This window comes from Candoia aspera, chromosome 3 (assembly GCF_035149785.1).
Source record: "Candoia aspera isolate rCanAsp1 chromosome 3, rCanAsp1.hap2, whole genome shotgun sequence".
Classification (NCBI taxonomy): Eukaryota; Metazoa; Chordata; class Lepidosauria; order Squamata; family Boidae; genus Candoia; species Candoia aspera.
The window spans coordinates 187,436,106-187,459,037 of NC_086155.1; the positions used below are offsets into that span (position 1 = coordinate 187,436,106).

The 22,932-nt window shown below is 39.8% G+C and overlaps 2 protein-coding genes across 4 annotated transcripts in view; one reads left to right on the forward strand and one right to left on the reverse strand.

Annotated features, from left to right (window-relative positions):
- Positions 1–17,373, forward strand: part of VPS13B (vacuolar protein sorting 13 homolog B) — a 385,119-nt gene extending 367,746 nt beyond the window's left edge. For all 3 annotated transcript variants that reach the window (XM_063299549.1, XM_063299547.1, XM_063299548.1), the window contains exons 57-62: positions 1,057–1,233; positions 2,241–2,411; positions 10,141–10,317; positions 13,868–13,970; positions 14,556–14,805; positions 14,919–17,373. In XM_063299549.1, the coding sequence (XP_063155619.1) occupies positions 1,057–1,233; positions 2,241–2,411; positions 10,141–10,317; positions 13,868–13,970; positions 14,556–14,805; positions 14,919–15,167 (1,127 nt within the window). In that variant the 3' untranslated portion in view covers positions 15,168–17,373. The remainder of the gene's footprint in view (positions 1–1,056; positions 1,234–2,240; positions 2,412–10,140; positions 10,318–13,867; positions 13,971–14,555; positions 14,806–14,918) is intronic.
- Positions 17,374–19,507: 2,134 nt separating this feature from the next.
- Positions 19,508–22,625, reverse strand: LOC134494398 (cytochrome c oxidase subunit 6C). The gene is made up of 4 exons (XM_063299550.1): positions 22,503–22,625; positions 21,289–21,416; positions 20,434–20,569; positions 19,508–19,615 (listed from the first exon to the last, which is right to left on the reverse strand). The coding sequence occupies exons 2-3, from the start codon at positions 21,400–21,402 to the stop codon at positions 20,450–20,452; spliced, it is 234 nt and encodes a 77-aa protein (XP_063155620.1). The 5' UTR covers positions 21,403–21,416; positions 22,503–22,625; the 3' UTR covers positions 19,508–19,615; positions 20,434–20,449.
- Between the last annotated feature and the right edge of the window lie 307 nt (positions 22,626–22,932).

Genomic DNA, 22,932 nt, shown 5'->3' on the forward strand with positions numbered 1-22,932 from the left:
AAAGAAAGAGAAAGAAAGAAAGAAAGAAAGAAAGAAAGAAAGAAAGAAAGAAAGAAAGAAAGAAAGAAAGGAAAGAAAGAAAAGAAAACTGGCATGAGAAATTGTCCACCTATTGTGGCTGCTCAGTTGATCCTAACCAGGGTGAGCAGCTGGTCATGCATTCAGGCAGGTGCAAATTGAGTTCTCCTAGTTCTGACAGGATGGCCTTTCTAGCTAGCGATCTGCGTGATGCCCGAGCCTCAGAGAACCTCTTAGCCCTGGTGCCTTCAGAACTCACATGGCTGCAGTGTGCTCAGAGTCAGGCTCTCTGCCAGCAACCGTAGCTTTGTGTAAGAAACTAAATCTTAGATTCCTCCACCCTCAAGCCCTTGTGGGGAATTTATGAGGATCCTCCCTCTGAGTAATTTAATCAGCATGCAAATGCCATTTCTGTTTACACAGTTATGTTGAGCAAGAAGTCATGTATCTGGCCATAACTAGACTCTACAGGAAAGTGATCAGCCCAGAGCTGTTGGGTGGATTAAAATAATTCCTTGTGTGCTTGTCAAAAACCTGCATCCCCTTTCCCAACACCCCATCAAGCAGCTGACCTTCACGCTCCCACAAGGCAGGACAGTGTGTCATGGTAAACTAGCTGTCAGGACTCTTCTGCTGCATGGACGTGAAATAACAAAGTTGCTTTGCGAGATGTAAAGCCTCCGAAGCAAAATAAGCCACTGGTCCTGTTACTCCCAGCCATCTGACTGCAGCATCCATCTCTCTACACGCAGCTTTAGCAGAAATACGGGAGGCTTATGGAAGGAAGTCATTTTAAAGCTATTTGTGATTTTGCCAAAGAGATTTCTTTGATTTAGAAAGCATGAAAGATTGCCATTGCTGAATCTGTAGTGGATGAGCTATTTCCCATGTTTTTCTCAAAGGAAGTTCACGATGTGATAAATTTTAGTGTAAAAGGAGGGGGGACGCGAGTAGGGTTTTTATTCTTTTTATTTAACTGCAGCTTCTGTGAAGTTAGCGTGAGCCTCAACTCATTTTTTACCATGCATCCCTTTGCAGGATGGGTCGTTGGATCTCTGGAAATTCTTGGCAGCCCAGCCAGTTTGGTAAGAAGCGTTGGGAATGGGATTGCGGACTTCTTCAGGCTTCCATACGAAGGTCTCACCCGTGGCCCGGGAGCCTTCGTTAGTGGGGTTTCCAGAGGAACCACATCGTTTGTAAAGCACATATCCAAAGGTATCTATCCTTTCTTTCTAACTCCACCATCGCCTTATCAAGATGGGGTGTTAAAAGAAGGCATTGGCTTTTCAGATGAACTTGCTACCCTCAGCTTTATCTAAGCTCCTTGAGTCTCGGTGAAAGGCGCATGTTACTCTGTGTGCGTGTGTGTATTAGGGGGGGGAGAAGAGACACCTCATCTACTTTTTCTGTTCTACTATTGTTTCTACTAGTGACTTAAGCTTTCCCACATGACCACTTTGTAATTCAGTAACTGAACACAAACGTTAAAGAAGTTCAGGATTTCTGCAGTACCTCAGAAATCTTACACCACATTGCCTCATCATATGTACTTGAAAAGATAATAATAGACACTGTTATTAAATATTGCTGAACACATTTGTAAAGCAAGCCCACATCTGGCTTTTCCCAGATTTGTATACAGACATAGCGCCATCTTGTGGCTTCAAAGGTCAGCTGGAAAATAGAAAAGATTCAAAGATAGGAAGTTCTAAGCACTGTCAGATTATCTCCAAATCATAGTATTATTTGCCGCATCTTCATAAGCTGGACACTTCTTGTTTTAGGACAGCTTAACAACCTTTTCATATCCAGACAAAATCATGCTTGTTTCTGCTATGGCATAGATGCTGAAGTTTTTTAAAAAATTGAAAACCCCACCGACAAAAACCATCTGAAAAAAAAATCTAAGAACATTACTTAGTTTTGGAATTCCATGGAGTCCGCTATAGACTGCCACATTGCCAATCCCAGTCTAAGGTCTGTGGTATCCCAGTCACAGCAGGCCTCATTACAGTATAAAGGCTGCTGGGTGGGTAAAGAATTGCACTGGGGACATGTAACATTTATTATTAATGTAACATACCATTTTTTATGTGTTACAGGCCTGGATTGTGTTAGGAGAAAATTCTGAGCCTAGTAGTTTTCATTGTTTTTAAACAAACCAGTAACATCCCTCGCCCTTTGCAAACAAACTGGGCATTTACTCATCTGTTTGCCTTCAGGTACACTAACATCCATTACCAACCTAGCCACAAGCCTGGCTCGAAATATGGACAGGCTTTCACTGGACGAGGAACATTATAATCGGCAAGAAGAATGGAGAAGGCAGCTGCCGGAAAATCTGGGAGAAGGACTAAGGCAAGGCCTTTCACGACTGGGCATCAGCCTTTTGGGTAAGAAACCCTCTTTGGCCTTCATTATGTCAAGCAATTTGGGAAAATATGACCTGAAAATATCCACCGGGTGAATATATTTATTTGGAGCCATTCATTTAGTCATTTTCCTTTTGCTGACTTGAGTAGAACCTTTTTTTACTGTGGTTTTCAATTCCAGATTCTTTCTTGAGTGAGGGCACAAAAATAGAGAGCCAGAGGATCACTGGCAGAAGCAAGAACTTTGCGCCCCGTGGTGTAGATCAGTGTTTCTCAACTGTGGCAGCTTGAAGATGTGTGGACTTCAAGTCCCAGAATTCCCCAGCCAATTCCTCTGGGAGTTGAAGTCCACACATCTTCAAGCTGCCACGGTTGAGAAACACTGGTGTAGACGTTGCAGTCTCTGCTTGGCAAAATACAGTTCCTCCACTATTCTCAATTCCTCTAGTTTTTCCGTTTAACTGAAAGTGAGTTATATATTTCCACGTTGGTGGGGATTAGAAAATTCATTTGAAATGAGAGCTTGTGTCAGACTAGCTGCTGCCAAGTGGAAGGAAGAGGGGCTGGGCAAGCAAAGTTAGAAAGTGAGGCTGTTGCCTTGGACAGCAGTAAGTTGTGTTCTCAACTGTGATGATGGGATCCTCCCCTGGGGACACCAGGTATGCTTTGTGATGGGGGGAAGCAGATGCATTATGTTCATGTATTATTTGATTTCCTCTTCCTAGCCAGGCCCTGGGTAGTCTGATTATCCCTGGGTAGTCTGATTATCCCTGGCAAGAAACTCTCCCTGAATCATATCGGACTTGCAGGGGTGACTACCTCTCCCCCCATCTCATCGTCCTAATCTAATCTGAGAAAAAGAGAGCTCGGGAAAAGCTTGGGTTTCTTGTAATTATGAGTTCCTCTAATCTTGGAGGGGAGCAGAGTCATCCTGTTTTAGCCATCTGGTAAGAACGATGCTCGATGAATGCTCCATTCCACAGAGCTGTATATGTAGCGGCAACTGCATTTGAATTCTCCACAGAGAATTGGGGAACAGATTATTTAATGGGGAATCACAGAGTAATCTAATTCAGAAGGAAAGCAAGTTCACAAGAATGACTGCCTGAGGCCAAGATGCCAAATTTGGGAGGTTTTATGTAGAAGTGAATTGTGTTTATCCTCTTGCTTTAACATGTTACTCCCCCCTGTTGTTCCCGGCATGGATTGACTAGCTTGTACTAAAGCAGTGCTTCTCAACCTTGGCAGTTTGAAGATGTGTGGACTTCAACTCCTAGAATTCCCCAGCCAACTCCTCTGGGAGTTGAAGTCCACACATCTTCAAGCTGCCAAGGTTGAGAAGCACTGTACTAGAGCCTAATGCTTACGGTTTCCCTGCAGACTGGCCAACAGCCTGTCCTGGGCAAGGAATACTGCGTTTGTTATCACTGCAGCAAAGCAGGTTTATTAACACAATCCACTGAATGTGATTGGAGATGAATGCCCATTTAAAAACAACACCAAAAAGCCACCAGAAACTACCTGCCCCAGACTGAAGGCTATGGAAGAGTAATACTTAAAAATGCATTATACCCTTTGATTTGCATATATTATGCAGTAGGATCATGGAAAATACTTGAATATTTTAGTTATGGCAATGAAGTGTTTGCAACACATGAGAGCATGTACAGAGCACCTGTGTCTGAATTATTAAAAGGAGCTGTTTTGGGGGGAGGCGGATTTGCCCAGCAGCTGTGGGAGCTGTTCCTGGCTGTCTTCACATCTTGTAAATGGTAGGAAGAAAAACACAAGAATTCAATTTTTTCCTTTCATTGAAAAGGAATTATGTTTCCATTGCTTCATAACTCAAGACCTCTTCAGTTTGCATGATTATAAAACATCTGGAGGGCACCAAGTTGGGGAAGGCTAACTTAGATGCTTGTTTTTGTTTGAAAACCACTAGTGCAAATGTCAAATAAACGATGAAAAATATTTCTTCAGCAGGAGGCACATTGCACCAACCTAATTAACCACTATATAGAAATTTCTGAAAGGAAAGTGGGATTTAGAATTGTGAAGGAAGAATGTACACAGACTTTTTTTACTAGCCAAAAAATCACAAATATGTCTTGCTTGGCAAATGCTTTCATGGGATTATGAGACCACATTATCACCCTGTGAGATCAAAGTGACTAGAAATAAGCAAACATAAAAGTTCAGAAGAATACAGTTTGAAAAGATTTTTTCTGTTTCTTAAAAAGATTCCTTGCCGTACAGTTCAACTTAAGAGTAAAAATAGACATTATAAATAGAATAGCAATCATAATTCATGGTTTCTCTTCTATCCTGCAGGAGAAAAACATTTTTATGACATTCTTATCATTATATACATTATGCATTTCATTATTCCTATAAATTATGTTGTACTGACATTGTAAGGAAGGGACTCTATAGGGCAACTTTCAATTTCTTTTAATCTTGGCTTGATCTACACTTCACAATAAGTCATAATGTGATTTGTTTTTCATTAGTATGATGTGTGAATGGGAACACTGAATAAACAATATTTGTTTAGTTTAAAAGCAGACTTTGTACCTTTCTAGCTTATGCATGTTTTAGTTTTATGCTCTCCCAAGTCTCATTCTAAGCAACCCTCAAAGGGTGCAAGTTAAGAGCCACTAAAATAAGTGGGGAAATAAACTAGGAATTGGTCAAATATGCCATTATTACCTTATTCAACAAAAAGACTAGCTTACTTGCTTTGGGTTCAGCGAACAATGGGTGAAACAAACTATAGCTTAGCAAGATGTCTAAATGCAATTAGTGGCCTAGTCCATAAATAACATTAAGCCATATTGTGCTTTGTTATTTTTTGCTGTGTTTTATGTATGAACCAGATTAACATAACTTGTTCAACAAACCATGGTTAAAATCCTGGATTATCATATATGAAATAGGGCAATATATCTACCAGGAAATAATTTGCCAAGGAAATTTCCAAATGATAGAAATTAGTATAAGGTAAGTGGTAGGCAGCAATATTGCAACCTAAACTCTCCCCACGACCCAGGTTTGATCCCAGCGGAAGCTGGGTTCTCGAGTAGCCGGCTCAGTTCGACTCAGCCTTCCATCCTTCCGAGGTCAGTAAAATGAGCACCCAGCTTGCTGGGGGAGGTGATGACTGGGAAAGGCAATGGCAAACCACCCCACTATAGTCTGCCAAGAAAACGTCATGAAAGTGGCATCCCCCCAAAGGGTCAGACATGACTTGGTGCTTGCACAGGGGACCTTTCACCTTTCACAACTGCTGATTATGTTACGGCATAACAGAATTTACAGCAACCCTCTCTACCTTGGGCATCATCCCAAATGAGATTTCAAGTCCCAGAATTCCCCAGCCATTACTGAGAATTCTGGGAGTTGTAGTACACATATCTGGAAAGCATCCAGGTTGGGGAAAGCTGACCCAGGGTGCTGTCTTTCGAAAACTCTCCAGGACAGGACCTGCCTGGAAGCAGGATGAAGCAGCTTATTTCACATGTCCTGTAAAGGCTTGATGAAGGTAGGAACTGATTTCTAAATGGTGTTAAAGCACTTTTCAATTTTTTTCCCCCTAATAGCTGGTGAATACCATTCACTTTCATTTAGATGTAGATGTAGATGTAGATTGGGTTGCCAAAGAAGCATATGTGCCAACAAAGATGTATCTTAAAAGAAAATTGCTACAATAGAAGGTTACACTTTGAAATCTTGATATGCAGAATCCTTAGTAAAAGCATCATGTGCAAACTACTATCCAAGGAATGTAAAAAATATATATTTTAGCTATGATAGCCATGAGCAATCACCCAAAAGAAAATTTGTGGTACATGATTAATACATACCCACAGTATTCACTATTTATTTGTGCCACTGCACTCCATACCATAATTAGAGTCCTGTAGAAAAGTTCTTCAGAAACGTCAATCAGTTATTTGAAGTTCTACTACACAGTAAAAGTTGTGGCATCCATAACATCTCCTTCGTTCTTAGATTAGCCACACAGAAGATTGTCTGACTATCTAGCTCTGAAGGTTTTCTTGAAGGCTCTCATTATTACATGAATACTTGTGACTGGAATGATAGAACCTTCTTGATGTTCTAGGGATTTAGACACTGCGCTGGAAATCTGCAGTTATTCCTATTATATATCCGTTACTTCTTGTTCTTAATGGCTGCCTTTACTCAAGATTTAGACAAGAAATCTGAGTTTGCAATTTGGCTTAGGCTCCGTTGCCTGTACTGTTTTGCTTAAAGAGAATGAAAGACTTGAACTGGCCTTCAGATTCTGTTTACAAATTCTTTATTGCTGAAATAATTCCTACTACTCTTAGTCTCAGAAAAATTAACTATCCAAATGAATTATAAGCACTTTATGATATAAGTATCTGAAGTATCTAAATTGAATTTTAGGAGTAATGAATATACAAGCAGATTTTTCATGAGCACCAGGCGTTATCATCTGCCAGTATTTTAAAAGTATCACATCTCAGCACAAACCCAGCCTGAGTGCACAGTTCTGTAAATAATGGGTCCATCAATATTATTTGGTCTCCCCTTGCAGTCTCTGCTTTTCACTTGTCTCTTCTGGTATACTGAGGTTTTAACAATATATTTGTCATGGCTCTTCCCAGGTTTCATTGGTTTACCTTCTCTGATGTCATAAGTGGCTTTGTCCAGTGGCCTTGAAAGGTTCCAGCCACACATTCTGAAGTTCATTGGAGTTATTTTTTGAAAGCAAGGCAAATTTGGGAATCTAAAATTGTGGTGGATGAGAAGAAAAAAAACACATTGAACTTGATAAATACATTATTTTTTTCAGCTATTATTGAAGGAGAGGAACACACATAGAGTCTTACTCAAATGGGTGGGGGAGAGGCATAAGCTGCTAGTGTAACTGTTTCCAAATGGCATGTTGCATTGGTGCCTATTTTATCTAACCTCTTCTGTCCAGAACTTGCTAGCAGATAAAAAGAACCTGGAATACGTAGGATACATTTATTAGTACCTAGTGACATTGTTTAAGTGTGATTTGCTGAAAACATTGAATTAATTCTGACACTGGGAAAGTTTTAAAATGTTTAATAAGCTATTAATTCTGAGAATTTCTCTGGATGGACAAAATAGGTACAGTGAAAGAAGCCAGTAATGGTGACCTAATGCTGTTTTGGGGAACCACATTTTGCTTTTCTTTTTAGATGCTGTAGTGTAGTATAAAGAAACAAGCCTTCTAACACACAAATACACACACACACACACCCATAAAAAGGAGCAGGAGTATTTGTTAGACATGAGGAGCTCTTCGGGGGGAAAAGGAAATAAGAAAATGGCAAGAACGAGTCACTGTTAATGGGGCAGCATGAACTGCAAGTAGCGCCCTTTCTGATTAAACATAAGAGAGAAAAGTGTTTCGGGGAGGGCTGAATTCCATGTTATAATTCTGCAGCATGCGTTGAAAGCCTTGTGGCTTCTGCATGTTGGACATTTTCCCCCAGCGTTCACCCATCATTCAGCTGCTTTCCTGGGGCTCCAGATCTGTATGGAAAGTCTGGAACACTGATAAGAGTAAAAAGAAAAGGAGATTTCAGGGGGAAAGAAGCTACAGAAAAGGAATTAAGCACCCCCTTTGCTTCTGCAGCATGAATTACTTCCTGTTGAGGGCTATTTGCAAAAGAGAAAGGCAGCTGTAGTAGTATAATACATGGTTTGGTTTTGAAATGCAAGATAAAATGAGGGAGCACATTTTTTAGTGTGTTGTGGTTTTATACAAGGAGTAATTACTGTAATTGCATCCCCTCCCCAAAATGCACTGAAGACTGTACCACACATGGGTTAGATACTTAGCATCTTCTGCAAATACGATGTGCATCTTTCTTTGATGATGGGTACTTGTCTAATTCATAGCATGCCTGTGCCACAAAATATACATGCTCATCCTAGAGAGGGACCAAAGACAGTTTCTGCAAAGGTGACAAGTGGGTAAGGAATGTGATGTGGCCTAGAAGGGAAAATCTTTCATTTGAAGATATTTTATATGATCATCACTAATATTTAATAAAATGCCACTATAGTAAAACAGTAATTTTAATATAATTATATATCACTCATTCCTTTAATCGTTTTTTATATCATGATGTACCAGTTAAAAGGAAAAATACTTGCATTTGATCTCAGGATTCAGGCATGGATTGTAAGATAGATGCAAAGAACAATCTGAAACAACCTGAGAGCCATGGCTAGTTTGTGAGCCTTATGGTGCATAGAGATTCTACCTTTCAGTTAAAGTAGTTTTGTTGTCTCCAGGGGCACCTAATCCTTTTTTCAGAAATATTTGTGTGGTTTTTTGTTTTTGTGTATGTGCACATAGTGAACAGCAGTTGGCCATAATAGAGTTAATTGCTGTCCAGATGGGATGAAAAGGGTGTCTCTTCCCTGGGTTTGTACAAATGCCTTACCAAGAGATCTGCAGGCTTTACCTAGTATTTCCTGTACTGAGTGATGACCTTGAGCATAAGCACTTCAGATTCATAACATAACACCTTGTCACCTTGTCCAAGCGTTCTCCTTTCAGTGAGATCCAAGTAGCTTATCCATCAAAGTTCCAGCAGTTAAGGCATCTCTGTGGTACGTGGCTTGAATAAACTCAGGATCAAAGAGAGATCCCACATGATGTACCTGTTTACATTTACGAAGCTTTAAACTGCTGTCCTCTGTTGATATGAAAAGCTGGTGGGGTCATTAAGGCTCTTGTAAAAGTTTGACCTATACTCATTAAAATAAAATATGGTGTTCACAAAAACAGTAACAAAAGTCTCCAGGCCTAATTCTACTAAGCTGAGTAATATATCAGAGATTGCATTAGTTTATGAGCAATTTTGTAATATAAGGGCATATTAAAATGATATATCGGACACAGGAATTTTTTCTTATGAAGTCAGGTTTAGGGGGTTGGTGAGATTTACTTTAAATAATAACCTAAAGTCTCTCTATGTTAGCAGAAATTTGTTCTTATCTAAAATACACATATGTACAATATATTCAATTTTACTATTTCAACAACTTTATTTAGAAAAAAGATGAAACTTTAAAAAATGCATTATGAAACCATGTTTGAATGTTTATATACTAGTCCCCCACATGGTGCCTGCATACACCAAAATGTCAACGAACATCTACACGGGTGCCTATCAGGCTCCATACGCCGCACCTGATTTTATTTGTTTTAGGTTCTTTTATATTTTTAAAGAAGTAAATGTGAAGTCCGCATGCTGCAAAGCATAACCTTTATTTCCAAGAATGCTTCTGAACTCAGACATTATAGAAACAACAGCTCAGTGCTTTCTTTGGTAGTGTGCTCACCTACCCAGAAAGAAGACAGAAAGAAGGGGTGATATGGGACATTCAGAATTTGCTTTCTGGAAAACTGATTGTTTTGTTACTGGCTGTGTCCATCACTGCAGTAATTTGGAGTGAGGGCCCACAATATGCTCTCAGAACTCCAAATCTGTGAAGCAGCTCAAAAAGTTGGGGTCTCTTATTTAAGAGAAAGAGAAGATGTGACTAGCAGAAATTTCCTTACACTGAATTAAAGGGATTGAATTTCTGTTCCTTATTGCTATATTAGATAAAATGGCCTAAGATTCAAGTGAAATGAAGCAAAAGTGTTCAGAAGTCAACATTTCATCCTGCTCTGGGATTATATCCTTCTGTAATACTTGAAAACTCATTACAGGTGCAATTGCTGGGATTGTAGATCAGCCAATGCAGAATTTCCAGAAAACATCAGAAGCCCAGGCTTCAGCTGGACACAAAGCCAAAGGCGTGATCTCTGGTGTGGGGAAAGGAATCATGGGAGTTTTTGCTAAGCCTATTGGAGGAGCAGCTGAGTTAGTCTCACAGACTGGCTATGGTAGGTTTGAACAAATTTATGAATTCAGTGTGTTACACATTCATTGACAGTTTTCATATATTACTTTAATTTGCAGCATGCAGTATTACTGAAATCTTATCAAAAATATCATTTTCTCTCCTATCATCACTATCTTTTAATGAGATTACATTATTTTCCTACTTCAGGTGCTTAGCCTTCATTATCCAGTTATTCTATATATTAAGAAAATAAAACAGACATGGAATTTTATAGAAAATGCAATCAAGAGCCAAAATGGGATTAAAAAAGATTTTGCAAAATCTACAATCCACAGCAAAACTAGCAGATTCCATAGCAGAAATTTTGTTGAGAACTTATCTCAGATTAAATCTTGTCAAAATATAAACCACAAAATTAAGTTATAAATTTCTGCTTACTCTTTGGCCATTACCTATCTCAGTGAAGAAATCCACCAAGCCCAGATGATACCACACAATTTTCGAAGGGGAGTGACATGGACCTACATCTGTTAAGCAACCACAAAATAGATGTCCTTCATTGCTGTTATCTTATTAATGTAAATCATTGCCTTATAACAAAAAAGGAGCCATGCTATCTGAATTTTACAAGTTAAATGTAGGCGTCAGGTTAAGGAAACCTAATTTAGAATGTTTGAGGTGGCAAATCGCTTAATAGGAATTATTGTAGAATAAAATCATCCTGCTGGCTAACAGGTCCAGCTTTTCTTTCTACCAAGAGCAATGTTGATTGTCCCATATTTTCTTCAGGGTGGCTGAAGAGTAATAGCAGTGCAGTGAAAAATTGAGATGTCTTTCTAAAATAACAAACTTTTTAAAAGATGAGAAAAGAATAGTAATGACAGGGTAAGACAAACTGAAGGCAGTTCTGGAGATGGGAGGCATCTTCTAGAGAAGCACTCTTCCTTCCCAAATATTCCATGGGTCTTCGAGATGGAGGTAGACAGGGCACCATTTAGCATCTTAAATAAATGGACAGCACTGACTGTATGGAAGATGGCAGCCTTTAGATACCTTCATGTGAAGCCATAAGGAACCAAAGCCAAGAATCAAATTTGCAAGGTTGGTAATACTGTTAGTATTATCTCATGCATATACACCATGAAATGTGTGGACTAGTGGGAGCTAAGTGTCCATTCAGACAGGTTGTCTTGATAACCATATTACAGCTAAGTTGCCAGCTGCTCTTTCTGCTTCCGGAATAAGGGCTTGTTTTGAATTTTCCTCCCAGGGCATATGATGTCACTGTGTATAGTATGCTCACTTTCTGGGCCAGGCCCAGATATGTAGTTATTCCATTAATGATATATATTGTATCCAAGGATTGCAAACACTGTACATATTACTGCTATAATGTGATTACTCATATAGCATCTTCTTTTAACTGGCTCAACATTTTCCTTCTTGAGATGAATCACTGACCACGTCCACTGGCCAGCTTTTTGATTTCCATTAACTAAATATTTAGGCATTATTTTGCACCCCAAAGAATGAAGAGTCTAACCACATAGACTCTGTTCTGCTCCTCCATGCTTTTAAAAACATTCTGGAGGTAAAGATCCTATCTGGACAAATGATGAAATTAGAGGCCTAAGTTTCAAGCAGACCCCTTCCAGAAAAAATAGGGGATCATCCAAAGGTTACTCTCACAAGTTTTTCCCACCTTCTTCATCAGCTCCAAAAACCTAAAAAGTAGCTTAAAAAGAGCCAGGGAAACTTGAGCTGAAGAGTAATAGCAGTGCAGTGCAGTGAAAAATCATCTTCTTCAATCTGTGCCTCCTTCTGCAACTCCAACTTGACATCTAAGGTTTTCCAAGAATCTCCTGATTCTCTGGAGACGTTTTGGAGGGACAACATGAAACTGTTGTGTGTGGCTGTTCTCCCACATAATTGTTTGTCCAATGTGTGTATCCAGTATGTACAGTTCTTTAGCCTGTTGAGTGACTGGAAGTTTGTTGTAGATGAAACTTTGGTTCAAGGAAAACTAGAAGAAGTATGAAGCTGGAAGATAGTGTAAGAGATGTTCCATGTATGTATTTTGAACTTTTAAAAAATGTTGGCAACTGAGAAGTGAACCAAAATAATGGAGATGTGTATTTCATTGCAAACGGTGGCTTGAATCCACAGAGCAACTTGAGCAGAGCCAACTGTTTGCAGGCACTCAGGAGGATTTTTAATGGTTGTTGTTGTTCTTTGAGTAACAACCCCTCCAAAAAAATGTCAAGTTCTTTTGCAACTCTCTTTTGTCCTCCATTTGAAAAGGGGTTTGCAATGCAATGTTGCCTTGGGTGCACAGAATTACTGACAGGGTGTTCTGGATTCTGACAACTGTATTTGTATTTTCTGTGTCTATTGGCTGAGAGAACCGAGAGAACACCCAAATCTCTTCCATAATAAATGGAAGTGCATGGATCAGTATCTTGGTCATGACTAATGGGCAAATGGACTTATGCCCTATGGAGGGAACAAGACCACACAGAAGTAATCATGTTCTCTCTTTTTCCAACTGCCAATGACAGTTTCATTCGCAATAACACTGAAAACCTCAGCTAATTATTACAACTGGAATGTATCTTCTAAGCATTTCCAGGAGTTTGTGTGTTCAGTATTAAACTCTACTCTTCTAAACCAGTGCATTATTTAATTTGGTATTTGTTTTATATATTTCTACCCTGATGTAGAAATGTCTACTCTGCTACGGGTGCATGCAACCTGTCAAAGCCGTATCAACCTTCAACCTCTCACCTGGCCCCACAGGCCTCACTCATTAGTGCTCAGCTCTCTCCCTGTCCAGAAACTCTGCAGTCTTAAGCTGCACCCCCGTTTCAATCCCTCTTGTAGAACATTTATCTTTGAAGTGTATCATTAAAGTGTTGACGCTCTGCCATTTCTCAGTATAAGGGGCATGCCCTTTGTCTATAAAAATGTACCAGCCATCAGAAAGCGACATACTAAGTCACCCCCTTGTTCTGTTCTGATCAGTGCAAACAGGAAAAGAAGTAGCTCCATAGAGCTCTACTGTAGTGCAAGAAGAGACTTCTCGAGTTTCAGATACCCCAGGAGAATTCATAAGCATTTGGGTTTCATGTTTAACAGCTGCATTAAGTAATTTATATTGAAATGTAGTATCTAGGGCAAATTTACAGTACCTGCTGATGCTTAGTAATTATGAGATACGCATGAAAGAATGTGACTATTAAGCAAGGAAGTTAGCCATGGTGTTGAACTGTTACGCCTACGTTCCAAACTGACTTGTCCAATCCCATTCTAAACCTATGGCCCTCAAGAGTATTCAGTTTTCCCTAATTGCTAGTTTGTGACTGACGTTCTGTCTTTTGTTTATTTCTAACTAATGCTAAAATCCATTAGGGTTAAGTGCGTGATTATTGTATTCTAATATTGAATGAATTATCTCCACTAGAGCATCCAAAGATGTGACATCACTTTGGATCTGCACAGTTTTATGGACTGCTTTAAGAACATGACATCACTGAAACATGTTTCTGTTCTCCCACCCCATAAAAACAAAAGCCTAACTTTCCTCACCACAGGTATTTTGCATGGGGCTGGACTTTCCCAGTATCCTAAACAGCGCTGTCCTCCAAGTGATCAACCTGCTGAACAGGCACCAAACAGCCACGTCAAATATGTCTGGTAAATTTTCTGGATACTGACTCATTTCTATACCCAAAGTGTTGATTAATAGATTCTGGCCTCTGGTCAAGTGAAAGCTGTTGCCCAAGCAAAAGGCTGAGTTATAGCAGATTATTTAGGAATGCTAAACACAAAGTTCCTATTCAGAAGCCCTCTCAGCTGTCCTTTGAGCTTTGGAAATCTGATGCTAGCCTGTCTTTGTTTATGAAAGGGATTACTTAGTTGCCTTTGCCCAAATACTGGCCATCTCTAGAAATAGCTGCTAGTTTCTTCTCAGTTTGGTTCCAGTTTCCAGTTCCAGTCTCTTGAGGTGGATTCAGTGCTGGAATGAGAAATGAATTGGACAAAGGAGATGTGATTGTAACCATCAATTAGGTCAGCTTGGCTGCGGAAGATGGAGGTTTGAGAATATTACAAAATAAACAAGACCTCTTTGGGATCTAAAAGCACAGTAAGATTTGCAAAACTCTGGTGTTTCTCTGTAATGCTACTACTGCTTCCTTTAAAAAAGAAACAGCAGCTTCACTGAGAAATTTTGACTATCAGGTCAACTTACATTCCTTATCTTGAACATTTTTTTCATAGGAAAATGCTTCAGTCACTAGGGAGACCAGAGGCCTACATGGCCCTGGATGTGGTAATTGTGAGTGGATTGGGCCAAGAACATGAAGGATGTTTACTACTTACCTCAGAAGTGCTGTTTGTGGTTAGCATTGATGAAGACACACAGCAACAGGCATTCCCAGTGACAGAAATTGAGTGTCTGCTAGGCAGTGAACAAAGCAATCTGTTGAAGGTGCAGCTCAAACAACAGAGAGTCCCTTGTGATTTGGAGGTAAAGCTGTTTCACTGTTATTTGTAGTCTTCAAAAACAGTCTTTTTTTTTTTTTTTGAAGTTTATTAGCTATACACTGTCCATTTCAATAAATCTGTGTTCTCTGATTTCAGGCAGATGGAAACAGAGAGAGACTATCTGAACAGCAATACAACAGACTCGTTGACTACATTACAAAAGCATCCTACCACTTGGTGACTGTCCCTGTGGTGGTACAAAATTCAACACCCCTCGTAGCTGCAGAACCACTCCCAGCAACAGTAAAGACTTACCAATACCTGGTTAATCCCATTTTTGCTCATGTATTCATCAGTAAATTTACTATGGTAAAAAATAAAGCTTTGAGAAGAGGGTTTAACTGAAAGACCCTGCTGAAATGTTTCCAGATCTAAAGTACTATCTATGCAGTTGCCTAATATGAACTTTTAAGTTCCTCATCACATGAAACAGACAAGTTTAAACTTAAGTGTGCTGGGATAGTGAACTAGCACATTTCAAAAAGTGTCTATTTTGTACTCAGTGCATTTGAGATGAATTCTGTAGTCTGCTTTATGAGACAAAATTATGCATATACATTGTAAAATAAGCTGTCAGTAAACAGAAATTGGCAACCCTGTAAGGTGACAGTGAAAATCTGTCTTTTCTTTTTAACTGGAAGTCTGATATGCAAAGATAGGCAGAACGCACAGAATGAACATTAGAATGTTCTTGTCCTACAAATATTTCTATTCATTCTTTCTAAAGGGGTGCCAGTTTCTATAAGCAAGGTTTAGAACTCATCTTTAAAAACTTGCTCAGGGCTGAAATTTGTACTCCAACTGGCCCAACCTATAGCAAAATGTTTCTTCCCATTCAGTCTGAAAACACTGAGGTGTGCTAAGTTACTAGTGATAGCTGGGCTTCAGGATTATTCTGTTCAAATAATTTTCTTTGACTGAAATTTTGCAGGATTTCAGTCCTTAATATAGACTAGTGCCTTTGTGTAATTTGAAGAACCACCTGGTGACATTAATTTATGAGACTTCTTGTCCACAATGATAGCAATGTTTTCTTAAGATTTTGAATGTATATGTTACTGCAGAGTCTTTAACAATGTATAATTATGCAAGAATTGTCATTGACTATTAATGTGGGACCAATAATTTGCATTATATAAAACTTTACGAAGTGTTCAGCCAAGTGTACCAAAAATGAGAGGGTAATGTAAATCATTAACTGATCCAAGATGCATTTCTCAAAGTAGGTTCCATTGACTTACATCCAAGTAACATAACTGCCACATTGTCATATTAACATGTTTACATTTTGATTAACGTATCCAAACTGGAGCCCCTCATCAAACACAATTGGGACTCTCACAATTCCCAGCCAGGCTGTTGCAGTTGCAGCAAATCTGGGTGGGTGCCAGGATAGGGAAGGCTCATTTAAATACATAATTGACTTGAAGCCTATATAGCCACTCTTTAAGAAGTATATATAATTTGAACTCATGTTTATTTGTCCCATACTTTTCTATAAGAGACTTCAGTGTATCTCTAAAAATGTAATTTAATGCAGTGAAATGTAGTCCGCTCTGAAAGCGTCAGTTTTTAGCTGAGCAAGTATAGCCAGTTTATCAGCTCCCATGTAGCCTATGACCCACCATCATCCAAACGTAAAACCTTACATCCACTGGGAAGGGCTCAGTAAACCATAAAACTAGTGCCTGGTTTCATTATTGCTGCAGTAATTCTGCAGTTACACTTGCACTGGAAGGTATATGGTGGATACTTGGGAGAAGAAAAATATATACTTGTAACATAGAACTCCACAGTAAACCATCACACAGGAAAAGTAAAGTAAAATTCATGGGTGTATGTCCAAGCCCTATTTAGACCATACAGCCGTGTTACTGGATCAGTTATCAGATTTCTCATTTCCTGTGTTCATCCAATTTTTCAGAGAGTTCTAGTATGTTAATAGTGGTTGTTTTTAAATATATCTTTTCTATAGACTTTTCAACATCTGTTTTCAAGTTTGAACTATAGAAGAATCACTGGTGTGGAACAGCTATTAGATATAATTGTGATTTGAAATGGGATCGGCAGGCTTTAGTTTGAGAAAGTGTGCTCACTATGGGTTCTTAGCAATTGTTTGTATTTATTTAACAATTTTGATCCTAAATATTTATTTTCCTCTCCCCCCACCAATCCTCCTGCTCAGCTTTTCATGGCAAGAACTCAATATTAATATTTGCTGAGCCTATTTGTACTGCAAAACTATGCTGAAAGTCAGGTACTGAATTTAAAGCAAGTTTTTGCCATCTAAATTTTGCTAGCATTTCCAGTGTTCCTGGGCACAGAAAGATTTAGAAAATTGTTTTGATTTTGTCATGCATCTTATGTGTCCCTTTTAAAAAAAATTCAACCTCTGAAAACCAGGTTTATCCTAAATACAAAATAAGAACTCCCTTTGTTAAGTGTTCATAAGTTACCTGTCAAACTAGTCATTGTTTACCTACACTGCTTTAAAATATTGTATTTTGTAATTGAATCTTTCATGAGAAATAAAGAGTTATATTGCCACTTTTGTTTGTTGATTGTACCAATTATAGCAATTTGATTCAAAAGAAATGCATTTTATTTGTAATGTGCCAAAATAATAAACTAGCACAGACAGGACAGGTTATAGTTAGAGTGAGGCAACCCAATTTGTTTAATGCTCTTCTAAATTATAGCAATAATTGCTTTACAAAGCCAATTAAATTTAAACTGCTGACCTAGCTACAGTTCTTACTGTTGGCTCCATTGTATGAAGATGCTACTCCATCATCCTGAGACACATCAGAACAACATCTATATTGCAACTGACTTTTAAGATTCAAATAGTTGCATGGTTAATCATAATATTTTTGTATTTATTTATATGATTTAAATACCACTTTTCTGCCCAGAACACATTTTGGGCAGCTAACAATTAAAAAAAAACTCTAAACATTTACAGTCTGAAAATGTTAACAATCACTATTAATTTAGACTGAAAATATTTGGCTAAAGAAAAACATCTTTTGTTCCCCAAAGCAGAAAGAGTGGAAGCTGAGTGCCATGCCTCAGGGTATGACTTGGGAGCAACCCAGAAAAATGTCCTCCCTAATCTGCAAGTGACCTCAGAAAGCAAGGGCGCCATTGAAGGCCACGCCCATGCCATACAGGGTCACAACAAGCTATGCAGTCCCTTGGTTATTACCATGAGATGGCGAATCACAGACTAAGCTATGGCATCACTAAAAGACTAAGCTATGGAACAGGAAATCTTGAATCTTGATTCAAATTGGGCTTCAATCATAAAAGACACTGGGGGTGGGTGGGGACCGGTGTTAGGTAACTCAACGGTCAGTCTAGGCTCCTCCCACTATATTTAACATAAAGCCTTGTCATACTATATAGTATTATTCTAAGGACTACAGCTAATAATGCGTATGTCTGAACACTGAAAGCATGACATAACTATTCAGTTTTCTGCAACTATTTTTCCGTACTACTTGTAATGTTTCCAACCATAAATGTCCTTGGAGGGCCTTGCTGCTCAGTGAGAAGAGCACATACTTAGGGCAGAGGTTCTTAAGTTCAATCACATTCTTACATAAGGATGAAAATAGAGATGCCTGAAACAATCAGAATCTGGCAACAATGCTGGGCTAGATGGGCCAATGTCTGATTAAATATCTGGATGCATTATCAACATAGCCTTTTTGGTCACAGGTTTATTTGCTTTCTAATTAATTTTTTCTTTCCCTTATATGGCCAAACGCACTCACAGACAGCACAAGAATCTCTTAAATGGACAGCAATGTATTACTAAAAGCAACCCAAATTTCTAACAGATTGGGGAGTAATAGCATGTAACCACTGAAGAATAAGACTTGGTGAAAAAAACAGCAGTAGCTTATAAGAATAGGTTTTGGATCAAGAAGCAAGAGACCAGTTAGTTCAACAAGGTCCTCTTACCTATATTCTAACATTTTTTTATCCAGTTCAAAATGAAATGTCCAAGAAAAGGGTGCAATATGTTATTAACCTTAAAAATAATATTGCAGTGTTCCTAACCTGCATGTCTGTGGTTGGCCACTATGGAATTAATGCTGAATTAGATGGGCTGGTAGCCTGCTGTTACGCTATGCAGCACATCAGGTTCCATCACTCCTGTTACAAAGTGAACTCTCCTGAATAACAAGGATCTTTAAAACTTCTTTTATGGTACCACAAAATGAAAAAAATACTTTTTGCTCAGCAACGTTCTATCAGCAAGGTACTTAGTAAATGTTTTGAGGAAAAAAAATTATAATGTGTAAAATGTGGATTCCGTACATTTGACCTTCACATGGTCATTTAATACAGCCCAGCTTTGACTTCTCTTTTTTGTCTGACTTGTCTGGGAAGCAAAAGCTACAAGGTGAGAGAAAAATTTTGCTCTCAACTGCAAACAGTACCCCACTGAAAGGAAGCTAAGAAGACCCAAGCATAATATCCAGATTTTTCCTGTTGTCACCTAGGTTTGACACACATCTTCCCCTCAGTGTTTCCTTTTAAAAAGAAAGCTTAAAGACTGCTGCTGCTAGGGACATTTCAGCCTTGCAACATTATCCAAGAAAGCTAAAGACTGCAATACTCTCCATGAGCTTTGCAACATTGATTGCCACCAACTGAAAGAAGGCAAGACACGCTCTGAGATAAGGAATTGATTTAATGAGCAAATTACAGCAGGACCAGCACTGAAGGTGATCGTTATTGATCACAATAATATTCAATTATCTTGTCTCCAAGAGGAGGCTCTAAAAAAAGAAAATATAAGTTATTAAGCACTTGGAATACATTCTCCCATTTTGAAGATGATGTGCAAAATATTTTGTTTTCTCTAAGTTATTTATATAATATCGGTTTTTATGTAGCCCAAGGGATTTAACAGATTACAATCCAAAAAACATGCTTATGATAATATGATGAAATACCATTGCAAACATAATTAGCCAACTTCTGCCTTAATAGTAAAGCTTCTAACAGCATGATATGAAAACTGTTGAAAAATTGGAAGCAGTGAAACTGGCTACATTTTTCCAAGAAAGCACATGAATATTAGAATTAAGGAAAGTACATCATCCGCAATGGACAAAGATTGATAGGATTATACAAGGAGTGATTTAGTTAATGAATAAATCTACTTATCTAATTTTCCTTTTACCTATGCTTTAACTGAGTTGCTATTTTTTATTTTGTAATTTTGTATTTCAGTATGCACTGTAAGCCACCTTAAAGGTGTTTGATAAACTGTTATAAAACAAACCAGTAACAGGTCCATGCCATATCCTTGCTAACACTGTGGAAGTGGTTTAATCGGTCTTATTTATGTATACGGCTACCCAACACACAAAAGAAACTCAGCGGTGTTCCTGGTCTTCTCCCAGGAAGCATTTTGACTTCCTGGGTTAGGGCAGAAAAAGAATGACTGGCCCAAGATCATTAAGGGAGAACTGATCACTCGATGCCAGCACTTTAATCACTACACCACACTGGCTCACTTCTATATAAGCATCCCTAGCTTAAAAGAAACACTCCTTTGAATTATTATACTGTAAGTTGTACAATTACTTACCTACGATTATTAGATGTCAGTTAGGCCTCAGGCTTTGAAACACTCCTGCTTTTTTCTTGTCCTCAAAGTCTTTCGCGAAGTCAAATGTTTTATAGAAATCTCTGTATTTGTTTTGCCTTCCTTGAATGAAAGCATACTGAAGAGAAAAGTTACCATTATAAGCCTTTACAACAGGTAATTCAATTAATACTGAACAAAAATAGTATTCTTTTTTTAAATGAGAGGAATGTCTATGAAAACACTGTGCTCATTTGCAGCCTAATTGTTTATAAAATGTTAGTTGAGAAAACAGTGCTGCAACTGATGGAAAAGGTGCACATCATTAAGGCTACAATCCTGTACCTATTTATCTGGGACTTACAGGTAGTCCTCACTTAACAACCCTAATTGGGACCAGAATTCCCATCGCTAAGCAAAGTGGTTGTTAGGCGAAACATCATGTGACTGCACTGCTTAGCAATGGCAGTTGCAGTAATCCCAGTTGCAGTTGCTAGGCAAGGACCTTGTGCTTCCCCTGCCCTGCCACGCTCACCTCTGCTTCAACTCCCCCCACCCATCTCCTACTCATCTCTGCCCTTTTGGCCGCCCTGCGCTCCACCATCGCCACCTCCCCTGCCACCCCCCACTGCAGGCCCCACTTAAGCTGTCTCAGCCTCCCCCCCCGCCCCTAGGGGTCATGCATGAATGCTTGCCTCTGCCCCTTGCTCCTCCTCCCCAACTGTGGGCACCTGACAGGCCTGCAGCAGAGAGGACTACCTGTAATTTTGCAGGTCTTGCTCAAATATATAAAAATTACACTTAAGAATGAAATAAAGAAACGGGTTTGTATTGATTTTTAACCCAACAAGTCCTGACCTCCAAGAAAACCAGACTTCCTGTTACTAAAGTAACTCCTATCAGAAAATTCCTTCTTGCATATTTTCCCAGGAGGTCTTTCATTTGTGGCTTGGGCAACAAACCAGAAGACATCGTGATGTTTTCTCCTAAAAGAGAAAAGGGAAATTAAGGCTTTGCTATCATGATCATATCATTAACTCAACAAGAACAAAAATCACAGCCACAAAGAGTTCCCTATAACAGAAAAACAACAATCTTTTATAGAACTACCCAATTCTTTGGAAATTCTGTTTTATTTGCAAGAAATACATAATGTGTGGTATTAGACTGGGGCTCTGTAAAGTTTTTGAAGGAGATGTTCAGCAATAGGCAAGACTGAGTATATAAAGGGCCACTGCCGAAACTAAAGCAACCAAGCTGCAAGGCTCCAGAAGCTGCACACAGCTGTTGCTATGTGCATATGCGCAACAGAAGCAGATGGGAGCAGTTTCTATAGCAGCTGTGCCACTTTGCAAATCAAGTGGCGGCCTTAACATTCCAACGACAATTGGTCCGTAGATGCTCCCGCCCTTTACAAAGCATCTCATTCTAAAGCTTTGCACAACCCTAAAGTGGATGCAGCCTGTATCCTTCCTTTCCCCAACTGCAGATCGACTTTCAATCTTACACTTCAGGAGCTAGTATTAATTGCCAGCGTGACAAGGGTTCACATATCCAGGGTCAGCCTGTTGACATTTTTTATTCTGCTACTCATCCAACATACAGTACTCCGTTCAGCAAATTGGTCTCTCCCCACCTCGTGCACTACAATCCCTGGAGACAGCCACAGCTTCCTTAATCATGGTTTACAAAACCAATAATCTGCAGCATTCACATGGCCCAGCACGCCATAATTCACGGCTAAACAACCGCAATGGTGGAAGAACGAAAGCCACAAGCTAAAAATCATCTTAGCCTTTCGGCCTCATCGCTGAGCAACCACCCAGCGCGACTCTGCCGCATCCGGCGGGGACCCCGAAAGACGGGCGCCCCGGCTGGTCTCCCCCGGCCTACCAACTGCACCGCCACCAGAGGCACAAGGCCTCCACCCCTCCCGGAGGCGCCAGGGTTGCGCCTAGGCTGCTCTTCGGGGCATCGACCCGGTGCCGAACTAAGCACGGCGTCCTCCGGAGCCCCCGAAGGGCAGCGAAGGGCCAATCGGCACCCGCAGGAGAACTGCCGCGGACACTCACGCCCCACAGCACGCAAGAGAAACTGCCTCCTCTGACCCCGACGGAGTTACGGCTGCCCTTCCTCCTTCACTCTCAGAAGCACGGTTCGGTCGGCGCACGCGCGTCCGCGAATCTGACTACGGCAAGGCACTCAGCCCAAACTTGGACCGCGGGGTGCTTGCCCGAGCGCGGTGGGCGGGCTTTTCGCCGAAAGTTGACGTGACGCTACGGAGCGACGAGGCTCGGGGTTAAATAAGACGCGGTCGAAGGAGCGAGTCCCAAGTCACAGCGACCGAGCTGCTTTCACCAGCCTGGTGCCCTCGATTCGGGTGCAGCCGGGGAATGTACGATGGTGCTCCAAACAACTACTCTTGATTCGGTTTAGAGCTGCGTTTACAATTCTGAGTGCAGCAATGTGCTAACGGTGAATGTCGCCGGTATTGCTCCTGGA

Excerpts from the sequence above, each read along its gene's own strand:
- LOC134494398 (XM_063299550.1), bottom strand. The coding sequence starts at position 21,402 with ATGTCTTCTGGTTTGTTGCCCAAGCCACAAATGAAAGACCTCCTGGGA. Across the intron at positions 20,570-21,288 it reads GAAGTCTGGTTTTCTTGGAG|TATGCTTTCATTCAAGGAAG; the intron begins GTCAGGACTTGT and ends TTTTCTCTTCAG.